The sequence below is a fragment of the Silurus meridionalis genome, chromosome 10 (genome assembly GCF_014805685.1).
Source record: "Silurus meridionalis isolate SWU-2019-XX chromosome 10, ASM1480568v1, whole genome shotgun sequence".
Lineage (NCBI taxonomy): Eukaryota > Metazoa > Chordata > Actinopteri > Siluriformes > Siluridae > Silurus > Silurus meridionalis.
Genome location: NC_060893.1, coordinates 26587601 through 26599980, shown reverse-complemented (window position 1 = coordinate 26599980; position 12380 = coordinate 26587601). Strand labels below are relative to the sequence as shown.

General features: G+C 39.8%; 1 protein-coding gene across 5 annotated transcripts in view; it reads left to right on the top strand.

The window, feature by feature from the left end:
* LOC124391880 (serine-rich adhesin for platelets-like) overlaps positions 1–12380 on the top strand; it is a 31539-nt gene that overhangs the window by 16091 nt on the left and 3068 nt on the right. For 2 of the 5 annotated variants that reach the window (XM_046858552.1, XM_046858555.1), the window contains exons 2-9: positions 484–657; positions 1577–1720; positions 2611–2889; positions 4155–4286; positions 4947–5108; positions 6235–6366; positions 7027–7188; positions 11336–11377. In XM_046858552.1, the coding sequence (XP_046714508.1) occupies positions 594–657; positions 1577–1720; positions 2611–2889; positions 4155–4286; positions 4947–5108; positions 6235–6366; positions 7027–7188; positions 11336–11377 (1117 nt within the window). In that variant the 5' untranslated portion in view covers positions 484–593. The remainder of the gene's footprint in view (positions 1–483; positions 658–1576; positions 1721–2610; positions 2890–4154; positions 4287–4946; positions 5109–6234; positions 6367–7026; positions 7189–11335; positions 11378–12380) is intronic. The other 3 variants (XM_046858554.1, XM_046858553.1, XM_046858556.1) reach the window with 3 other exon arrangements.

Below are 12380 nucleotides of genomic sequence, written 5' to 3'. Positions count from 1 at the left end.
ATTTTGCAAAATGCTACTCTTCCCTAACCTGCATTTGGTTGCTGTGTACGTGTACAATCCAATGACCTCTAATCTATTTAACCCTGTTGTGTGTTAAGTGTTACAGCAATCAACGTGTTTCCATAGACACACACTGACTCCTCCTTCTTTTATTGATCACCTGGTCATAATTCATTTTACATTTACAGCATTTTGCAGACATCCTTATCCTGAGGGAGTAACACAAGAGGTGAAGGTTAGGGGCCTTTCTCAGGGGCCCAGAAGCAGCACATTGGTGTTGATGATATTTGATCTCAAAACCTTTCCATCAGAAGACCAAAGTAACTGTAACTAATCTAAAGAAGTCATTTAAATTGTAATCTGTGAACAAAATTGAGCTTCAAGTAACAGTTTTCTGGAATTTATACAAACTCAGGATTATTAATTGCTCGTTAAAACTATGACATGAGGTTCAGACTGCGGTGTGTATTTCTGTATCTCCAGTCCCAGCAGTGTGTGTATGGGAGTGTGTGTGTGTGTGTGATGTCACTTCCTGCTGCTGGTTTGAAAAGTCAAGTCCAGACGTTCTGATATCAGTTTGGTAAAGAGAATAGATGATGCATGTTCTCTGTGTAACGTGTCTCCTGCTCTGTGTCTCTGTACACACAGTTCACAGCGGTGAGTAAACCACAATACACACACACACACACACATATACACACACACACACACAGTACGATCATTGGTGCAGGTTTATATTCATGTGCTTGCTAGGATACCTTATCGTTTCCATAGTAACTGCTCGTTCACAGGGATGTGGACAGAGCACGCTCCATGTGAGATGAGGGAATACGTGTGTAATTGTTCATATGGTGAAGTTTTCTGAGAGATGCGAGTGTTTAGAGCTGATATGATGGAAGTGAGAACCGGAACAAAACTCGTCTCGGTGAAGTTCCACATCATTACATGTAAATATAAATGGATAAATAGTATGATGTAGTGCTTTAATGAGTTTAATGATTAAGGATGGGGGTGATGTTGGGGATTAGAACATGAACACTAATGTGCTTTATTTTAGATGCTTGGTTTCATTTACGCAATTTAAAACCGAGTGAAAACATCACCACACAAATCTACACTAAACCACACACACAGACACACACACACACACATCTACAGCAAACTACGTGCAAACACACACACACACACACACACACACACACACACACACTTACACCCCAGTGAATTAGTATAATATGAATGTGTGTATTAGTTGTGTGATGTGACAGAAATCATATGATGGTACTTGATGTTTCTACGCTACACGATGTGTCTGATAATGAAACATTATGGAGAATAAACAGATGATGTTCTACACAGAGATGAAGAGAAGTTCTTACAGTAGTGATGAATGTGGTGTGTGTTGTTTGTCCACTGAAATCAAATCCTCCCACTGGAGAGAGTTTGTGATCGTGTCCTGCAGGATTGCAGTCCTGATCACAGCCACACACCAAAACCTGTTCATGTGTGTATGGGATTCCATCACTTCATCTGTTCTTTCACAGTAATGGATTCATGTTTACTTCCATCCCTACAGAGAATGAAAACAAGTTCACACAGGCAACTCTGAAAAGTCCAACTTACACCAGGCTGAGTGACCGTGAACATGGAGCTTCTCAAACCACCATTTCCAACCCCAGTGTACGGGGAAATGAGGGATCATCAGGTAGCAGGTCTACAGGTGGGAAAGAGACACAGAGACACCAGGAAACCTTTCACGATTTCAGAAAAACATATTTTATTTCTTCTGTCCTGAAAAATACAATAAACTGTGATCACACTATCAGTGAATTCACATCTGGAATAAAGTCTCATGTATGTGGTAGAGGGAAGATAGATCATTACTCCAGATGTGTTACTGCACCACAGCATGAAGCAGCTACTCCAAAAACTTTGTGTTTAATAAAACGATCTGTTGTTCTGCTGATGTTCTACATGCAGGATGTGTGAGAGTTTAACACTTTATTTATCTTAAATACCACTGAATAACCACAATCCCAGCGCTTATCACTGTTCACACTCGTCATCATGTCCTGCCTCATGTTCACTCTCACAACATCTTCACATCTACAGTGTTCTGTTTGTATGCACTCGCGTTGATACGTTTTTATTTCAGTACCAACACCTTCTTCACAGGGACACAATGAAGGAGTCTGAGGGTACAGAGTTTAGAGCAGATATAAAGAAATAGAAGTGAGAACAGGAACAAACTCGTCTCAGTGACGTTCCACATCATTACATGTAACTATAAATGGATAAAAAGTGTGTTGTAGCGCTTTAATGAGTTGTTACATTAATGTGGTGGAGGAATAAAACACTTGGGGTCGTGATGTTACTGTAAAATAATCAACAGTGACTGATTTAAAATAATGATTCATTTATAAAATAATTAATACAAATATTGAAAAGAAACCTAAAGATCTCAGGAAGTAAAAGACATGAAGGTTTTGTGTTTTTGTGAAGGTTCCTGTGTTTGTGATTGTTTATAATTTAGTGTAGAAGCTGCAGATGGTTGCTATGGTGATGTTCCTGCATTATGATCTAATTTCTATATATTTTATGTTTTTACAGCTATTCGCATTCAGACACACACAGAAGGGAGTGATGTGGTATTCTACTGTAATAATGATGGTAAAGTGATGTGGAGTAAAGGAGTTCCTGAAGGGAGAAGTGAAATCATCACTGCTCAACGTGGAGAAACTCCTAAAAAACTCCACCCAGATCCTGATAACAGATTCATGATGTTAAGTGATTTCTCCCTCTATATAAGGAACGTTTCTGTCTCAGACTCGGGGATTTACTACTGTAACGCTGTTCCTGTGGTCAATCTGATCATCACTCCAGTAGAAGGTGAGTGTAACGTCTCTAACTGTGGGATTTTGTATCGTTCTCCTTTCACACAGGTGTGTTCCATGTTTCCATGGTTACAGTGGTGTGTGAGTCTTTCTCTGATTCTAACACAACACACTCCTGTTATAAGTGTAGTGAGAGTGTGTACATGCAGTGTGTGTACAGTAGTGTAGAGTCGGTTGTGCTTGACTTTCTGCACTGAACTCTGAAGCAGTGTGTGAAGCAGGAGAAGAGAACAGAGGAAATGTGTGTGTGGTTAATGTCGGGGGTTCATGTGGTTGATGTGACTAACTGCTGAACTTCATGTAGACAAGAAAAATAAAACAAATACAAAAGAAAAGTGCAGATAAAGAAACAGAGACAATGCAATGAAGATAACTTTCACCCGGTAACATACATAAATAAGAGTAAAATAAAGAAGGAGTTCAGAATGTAACAACTTTTAAACATCATGATGCATATTAATAATATAAATACAATTTACTTATATAAAATCTATAAGAACTGTGGTGCAGTAGATTGGGGAAGAGGTAAACATTAAGAGTTAGGAAGAGTTAATTACAGTAAATTCTGATGTCTAATTACATGTGGAAATAACAGTTTTAACAAATAATTGCAGTAAAATACTACATGATCTGAGAGCAGCAGTACAGCTGAAGGCAAAAGGCTGCTCATTAGAACGCAACAGTGCAGACGTCTGTAACATTTTGATGATAGGTGATGTCCTTCATAATACTTCTCACACTTTAAAGTCTTTTAAGACTTTAAAGGCTCCATTTCTACCACACGGTGATAAAGTGTGAAAACTGCTTGAGCTTTTTTCACTGTCCTCAGAACAATAGAGGGGCGAGTGAGAAGCTTTTGAGTTTCCAAGAAAGGTCAGAGAAATGAACACCCACAAACATGACTACTAAAGAAAGAGGTGTGTTTGTGGCTCCTCACTGACGTCTGACAGCAGTTTCCTGATTTTCTCTGTGCTAAAGGCAGGGTCGTGTCAGGTTGGCCCAGATTGATGAGAGCAGGAACGTGTAGGCTGGAACTGATGTTGTAGTGAGGAGTCTGGGAAATGCAGTGATTTATTTGGTGTGATTTAAATCACCAGCGATAATAAGGGGCCAGCTGGATGTTCTGCTGTAGCTTACTGATGTTAGCTAAGAATTCTTTCACCAATAATTTAACATTAGCATTCAGACAGACATACACAGCAGTCACACATTATCTGTTTATTCCCAATAATGATTTCATGTTCACTACCATCCCTACAGAGAATGTAAGTAAGACAACAATGACAAGTCCAACATCCAGCACCAGAGCAAATCACTCTGAAAACCACTCTACTCAAATCATCAGTTTTAACTCCACTGTACAAGAATCTGAAGGAACTTCAAGTACTTTAGGTGAGTATGAGATCCAGTATTACTTTGGAAAATCATACAAAATTATACATGAGTTGATAAAATCCATGAATTTTGTCAGAGAACTATATATTCAGATCACAGTAGAGATGTGATGATTGTAGAGGAGCTTACAGATGAGAGAGGACCAGTGTCTCAAAGCACTTGGTGATGATGGAGGGTGTGGGTGGGGGACTGGACAAAAGTTGTTGAATATTGTGGCATTACAGTGTTATGGTACTTTCACAATTTTGAAAAAGGTCAAGCATTTGTTTGGTGTAACTAAGTTGCATATATCTGTAAAATCCCTGGTTAGTTGTGCTAAAGCCATTAGCAGCCTTGTGTGCATTCAACCTGCTCAGGATGATGGTGGAGAAGAAGAGCTGGGGTCATGTGGAATCTCAGCTTTGGTATAAGCTTCTGAATTTTTCTGGTATAAACCAGCATAGCATGTGTAGAACTCCCTGAGAAATGAGCTGTTACTTACGGTGGGCTAGGTTCTCCCACATTTATAGTCAGTGAGAATCTGGATGCCTTGCAACATAGATCCAATATCAGAGGTGTTCAAATTGTCCTTTCTCCAGCTTAACTTGCAATTTTATCTTTGCATTCTTTGATCGAGTATGTGTTTAGAAAATATTATCTGTTTATTCCCAAATAAAGGATTCATGTTCACTACCATCCACACAGAGAATGTAAGGACCATCACACAGACTCCGACAACCAGCACCAGCGTGAATGGCAGTGAACCTGAAGCTACTCAAACCAGCAGTTCCAACTCCATTGTACAAAACCGTAAAGGACCTTCAGTTGTCACAACTACACGTGAGTATGAGATCCAGTATGACTTTTTGTAAAGCATATAAATACACCTCTGATGGAGAAGGAGAGCTGGGGGTCCTGTGAAATCTCCACATGAGAAAGTGCTGAACTCCTCCAGCAATGTGCTGTTACTCGCTGTGGGCACGGTGGTCGAGGCACTTTATAGTTGTTGAGAAACTGGTGGCTTTACCACATACATCAACGAGCAGAGTGTTAAAATTGTCTTCTATCTGCAGTTTATTGTTGTACTTGGCATTTCACATTCATCACTTCAGGTTGGTCCTGGATGAAGTGTAAGCTTCCTATTTCATTCCCAAACTCTCATGCCTTCAGTAGGTGATGGACTTTTCTATTCATCCAATGTTTCTGATTGGATTATTTTGATCTGTCTTAAGAGTCGTGACTGATTTAATATATTTGTTTATATTGAGAAGAATAAAGTTTTGTGTAGATGGTAAAAAAGTACCAAATAATCTGAGAGTTCAGCGTCAGTACAGCTGAAGGCAAAAGGCTTCTCATGAGAATGCATCAGTGCAGATGTAATCCTTCTCACACTTTAAAGTCTGGGCTCCATTTCTACCACACAGTGATAAAGTGTGAAAACTGCTATGAAAGAGGATTAAAATGAGCTTTTTTCAGTGTCCTCAGAACCACAGAGGGGCGAGTGTAAAGGTGTTGAGTTTCCAAGAAAGGTCAGAGAAGCAAACACCCACAAACATGATTACTGAAGAAAAAGGCGTCCTTTACTGTCGTCTGACGTCAGTTTCTTGGTTTTCTCTGTGCTAAAGGCAGGGTGGAACTGATGTTGTAGTGAAGAGTCTGCTCACCTTTTCACTGTGGTGGCGGATGAGGACTTTGGAAGCTTCAGTCATGTTGATGTGATCCATAGTATTGTTGCACAGGACACACTTAGAAAAAAAAATCTGGGAAATGCAATGATTTATTTGGTGTGATTTAAATCACCAGCGATAATAAGGGGCCAGCTGGATGTTCTGCTGTAGCTTGCTGATGTTAGCTAAGAATTCTTTCACCAATAATTTAACATGAGCATTCAGACAGACATACACAGCAGTCACACATTATCTGTTTATTCCCAATAATGATTTTATGTTCACTACCATCCCTACAGGGAATGTAAGTAAGACAACAATGACAACTCCAACATCCAGCACCAGAGCAAATCACTCTGAACATCTGTCTACTCAAATCATCAGTTTTAACTCCACTGTACAAGAATCTGAAGGAACTTCAAGTACTTTAGGTGAGTATGAGATCCAGTATTACTTTGGAAAATCATACAAAATTATACATGAGTTAATAAAATCCATGAATTTTGTCAGAAAACTATATATTCAGATCACAGTAGAGATGTGATGATTGTAGAGGAGCTTACAGATGAGAGAGGACCAGTGTTCCAAAGCACTTGGTGATGATGGAGGGTGTGGGTGGGGGACTGGACAAGAGTTGTTGAATATTGTGGCATTACAGTGTTATGGTACTTTCACAATTTTGAAAAAGGTCAAGCATTTGTTTGGTGTAACTAAGTTGCATATATCTGTAAAATCCCTGGTTAGTTGTGCTAAAGCCATTAGCAGCCTTGTGTGCATTCAACCTGCTCAGGATGATGGTGGAGAAGAAGAGCTGGGGTCATGTGGAATCTCAGCTTTGGTATAAGCTCTTGAATTTTTCTGGTATAAACCAGCATAGCATGTGTAGAACTCCCTGAGAAATGAGCTGTTACTTACGGTGGGCTAGGTTCTCCCACATTTATAGTCAGTGAGAATCTGGATGCCTTGCAACATAGATCCAGGGTCAGAGGTGTTCAAATTGTCCTTTCTCCAGCTTAACTTGCAATTTTATCTTTGCATTCTTTGATCGAGTATGTGTTTAGAAAATATTATCTGTTTATTCCCAAATAAAGGATTCATGTTCACTACCATCCACACAGAGAATGTAAGGACCATTACACAGACTCTGACAACCAGCACCAGCGTGAATGGCAGTGAACCTGAAGCTACTCAAACCAGCAGTTCCAACTCCATTGTACAAAACCGTAAAGGACCTTCAGTTGTCACGACTACACGTGAGTATGAGATCCAGTAGGACTTTTTGTAAAGCATATAAATACACCTCTGATGGAGAAGGAGAGCTGGGGGTCCTGTGAAATCTCCACATGAGAAAGTGCTGAACTCCTCCAGCAATGTGCTGTTACTCGCTGTGGGCACGGTGGTCCAGGCAGTTTATAGTTGTTGAGAAACTGGTGGCTTTACCACATACATCAAGGACCAGTGTGTTAAAATTGTCTTCTATCTGCAGTTTATTGTTGTACTTGTCATTTCACATTCATCACTTCAGGTTGGTCCTGGATGAAGTGTAAGCTTCCCATTTCATTCCCAAACTCTCATGCCTTCAGTAGGTGATGGACTTTTCTATTCATCCAAGGTTTCTGATTGGATTATTTTGATCTGTCTTAAGGGTCGTGACTGATTTAATATATTTGTTTATATTGAGAAGAACAAAGTTTTGTGTAGATGGTAAAAAAGTACCAAATGATCTGAGAGTTCAGCATCAGTACAGCTGAAGGCAAAAGGCTTCTCATGAGAATGCATCAGTGCAGATGTAATCCTTCTCACACGTTAAAGTCTGGGCTCCATTTCTACCACACAGTGATAAAGTGTGAAAACTGCTATGAAAGAGGATTAAAATTAGCTTTTTTCAGTGTCCTCAGAACCACAGAGGGGCGAGTGTAAAGGTGTTGAGTTTCCAAGAAAGGTCAGAGAAGCAAACACCCACAAACATGATTACTGAAAGAAAGAGGTGTGTTTGTGGCTCTTTACTGTCGTCTGACGTCAGTTTCTTGGTTTTCTCTGTGCTAAAGGCAGGGTGGAACTGATGTTGTAGTGAAGAGTCTGCTCACCTTTTCACTGTGGTGGCGGATGAGGACTTTGGAAGCTTCAGTCATGTTGATGTGATCCATAGTATTGTTGCACAGGACACACTTAGAAAAAAAAATCTGGGAAATGCAGTGATTTATTTGGTGTGATTTAAATCACCAGCGATAATAAGGGGCCAGCTGGATGTTCCGCTGTAGCTTGCTGATGTTAGCTAAGAATTCTTTCACCAATAATTTAACATGAGCATTCAGACAGACATACACAGCAGTCACACATTATCTGTTTATTTCCAATAATGATTTCATGTTCACTACCATCCCTACAGAGAATTTAAGTAAGACAGTAGAGATGTGATGGTTGTAGAGGAGCTTACAGATAAGAGAGGACCAGTATCTTAAAGCACTTGGTGATGATGGAGGGTGTGGGTGGGGGACTGGACAAGAATTGTTAAATATTGTAGCATTACAGTGTTATGGTACTTTCACAATATTGGTGGTTTTGGAAAAGGTCAAGCATTTGTTTGGTGTAACTAATTTGCATATATCTGTGAAAGTCCTGGTTAGTTGTGCCAAAGCCATTAGAGCCTGCAGCCTTGTGTACATTCAACCTGTTTAGGATGATGGTGCAGAAGAAGAGCTGGGGTCATGTGGAATCTCATCTTTGGCAGAGCAAATTCTTAACTCCCCGAGGAATGAGCTGTTACTTACGGTGGACTAGAATCTCCCACACTTATAGTCAGTGAGAACCTGGATGCCTTGCAACATTCATCCAGGGTCAGAGGTGTTCAAATTGTCTTCTATCTCCAGCTTATACTTGCCAGAGCAATGTAGACTAGACAATGGCCGAGTTAAAAAAATGAATCCGAAAATCTGAGCGCCCAAACAAAGGAATGAGAGGAATGAGATGCAGGTATGTATGCAATCACAGTGCTCCAAATGAAGTTGGTAACAGAAAGGAAAACATGGACAATGGTGGGATGGATCTGGCTACAAGTGTCAGAAAACAGCATTCTTAAATACGTTTAAAAAAATGGCCGCCACTTAAAAAGTACTGGGCACAAAAGCAGGCAAAGATGTGCTTGTAATGGAAGATGTGGAAGGTCGTGAGGAAATGGAGGAGTCTGAGGAGCTTGAATTGGATATCAAATAGATAGAGCACCTTTGGAACCGGGAAGGGCCTGATAAAATACAGGTTGAGCCTCCTGTGGACTTCTTTCTGGGGCATGTTTCTGGTGGGCACCCAGAAAAAGGCAGAAGAACAGAAGTTGAAGGTGGAGTGACAGGTTGGAGCAGGGAAAAATGGGTGAGCATAAGGATTTGAGCGAGTTTGACAAATTGTGATGTCTAGACACCTGGGACAAAACATCTCCAAAACTGCAGCTCTTGTGGGATGTTCCTGGTCTGCAGTGGTCAGAATCTATCAAAAGTGCTCCAAGAAAGGAACAGTAGTGAATCTGCGACAGGGTCATGGAGGACGAGGATCAGTGATGCACGTGGGGAGTAAAGGCTGGTCCGTGTGGTCCAAACCAACAGATGAGCTCCTGTAGCTCAAATTGCTGAAGAAGATCTTGCTGTTAATGGGACCAACACAATATTAGGCAGATGGCCATAAAGTTATGCCCGATCTGTGCAAATATTCACAGTTCTCACTGATGTTTTGACCCCTTTCTCTATAAAGTTGTACTATAGTAGCAGCAAGGATGTTAGGTGCAAGTTGATGATGGCTTTGTAAGCTTTAGTCTCACTGGTGTAGACATGATCCAAATTGTTTTTGCCTTTTCTCAGACAGGAGTAAGTTTGGAAAAAAATCTGTGAAATGCACTCAGTGTGAATGAAAACACAGAAATAACAATAGACCCTCTGGATGTTCTACTGTTGCTTGCTAATCTGTAGTTTTTCATTTTTAATTTGGCATTAGAGTCCAGATAAATATTTGAAGCTTTAATATGCAAAACAAAGCTAAATATTTATAAATAAATAAAAAGAAAGACCAAGAGGAAACACAGCAGATGATAAATAACTAAACTAATTGAGACGATATTAAATAACAGGAGAACTGATGGTGTTTGATGAAAATGGCATCTGGGGTGATGTTTTTGGAGGTGGTGCAGTGACAGATATTATTTCCTCAAATCATCCAGCTGTAGTCTGTAGCTACTGCTGATGCTGTTGGAGGCAGGGTTTGCTAAAATTGACATTGTAATTATTGTAATATCAAAATATACTGAACAAAAATATAAACGCAACACTTTTGTTTTTGCCCCTTTTTTCATGAACTTCTCCTCTGCCGAGAGAATCCATAAACCTCACAGATCAGGATGCTCATTAGACAACATTATTATTGCGCAGTACCACTCTAAAATGTGCAGTTTTACTGCATTGGTAACCGTATCAACAGTATGGTGTGACCACCATTTGCCTCATGCAGTGCAACACATCTCCTTAACATAGAGGTCAGCAGGTTGTTGATTGTGGCCTGTGGAATGTTGGTTCACTCCTCTTCAATGGCTGAAGTGGAACTGCAGTCAGGTCGAGACCCCGATGAGGACGACGATCATGCAGATGAGCTTCCTTGAGATGCTTTCTGACAGTTTGAGCAGAAATACTTTGGTTATGCAAAGCGATTATTGCAGCAGCTGTTCAGATATCTGGTCTCAGATAATTTTGGAGGTGAAGATGTGGAGGGTCCTGGGCTGGTGTGGTTACACGTGGTCTGTGGTTGTGAGGCCGGTTGGATGTATTGCCAAATTCTCTGAAACGCCTTTGGAGACGACTTAAAGAAATGAACATTTAATTCACAGGCAGCAGCTCTGGTGGACGTTTCTGCAGTCAGCATGCCGATCGCACGCTCCCTCAAAACCTGCAACATCTGTGGCATCGTGCTGTGATAAAACTGCACATTTTAGAGTGGATTTTCATTGTGGCAGCCTAAAGCACACCTGATTATCTTTCAATATGAAAAGTAGCACTGAAGATTAATAGCACAATAAACAACTTCCATTTTATCTCTTAATCCGATCTCTCACACATTGATGGAATGAGTCTGTCTCGCATCAGTTTAAAGACGTTAAAACCACTAACACCTAAATATCTTGTCACAATTTACTCTCACCACAAGTTGTTTCAAAGAGTTTCACAAAGAGGCCTTGTTTAAATGTCCTCACTTTCTATTTCAGAATCTAATTATTTATCTTTAACAGTTTCACCAGGGTGTAGGATTCATCAGGTTATGTGATGATGGGGATTGTGGTGGGAGGATGTAGATTCTGTTGAGTGTTGACACCACGAGCTCTACTGATACGTTGACAGTAATCCATTGTCTGTTTAAATTTTCTAGTTTCCTCCACTCCACCAAGAACACCTGAGAGGAAAAGATTTGGTAAGACACACACACACACCATTTACATAAAGTCCAGAATTTTAAATAAATAAGGTGAACGTTCTTCACTATTAAAATAGTGTAAAGTCTCACACCTAGTTGTGGATTTTCCACCTTATTCCATGGTCACTTTCCAACATTAGGGTGTTATTGATGTTTCCAGAGCAAAACTGGATAATTGGATCAAAATAAAATGTTTATGTTGCCCAGCCTTAATTACTAATCCATGACAAGCATGTTGAAGTAATGTGAAGGAAAAGACAAACCTGACCAGTCCAGATGTTGGTCTGCTTTTAAAATCTAGGCATAAAAGTAAGTTAGGAGACAGAGCCCACATTGGCAGCTCAGACCAACATGTGGGTTTCTGGTGTCTTTCTGTAGAATGAAGATGATTATCAGCATTAGGTCATTTAAAGTTGTGAAGTTTCCAGTCGTTCAGTGTTTATTATCATGCTATCTTGTTGTGGTGAACAATGACTCATAAACAGTTCACTTTTTCTTTTCCACATTTGTAGACCAGCGCATGAGGTTGGTATGCCACTAAACTCTCTTCCTCTCAGTTTAAACCTTTCTTGAAATAAACTCCCACTGTAGTCAACACCACAGAGAACCGGAACATGACATCGAATGTAGCAATGAAAGAACAAAAGGACTCATTGTTTTAGCGAAACAAATTAATTTGTTTGCAAATCACTGAGTACAAGAGGAATTAGACACTGCAGCATGGGCTGTTCTAGAACATATTCAACATCATGATGGTGGAATTGATTCTGCTTCAACACATAACCTTTTCACTGATCATTTTACTGTAACTGCGGCCGAAAGTTTTGGATTTCAGTCAGCTACAGAACATATTCCCAACAAACTGTCAAAATGTGAGTTTGTTTGCGGTTTTTTTTTTATCTTCTTTCTCTAAAAAATAGAGAAATGTATTTAATATTATTTATATTACATGATATGCATCTTATTTATAATAACTATTATTTTGTATTTAATAAGTTCT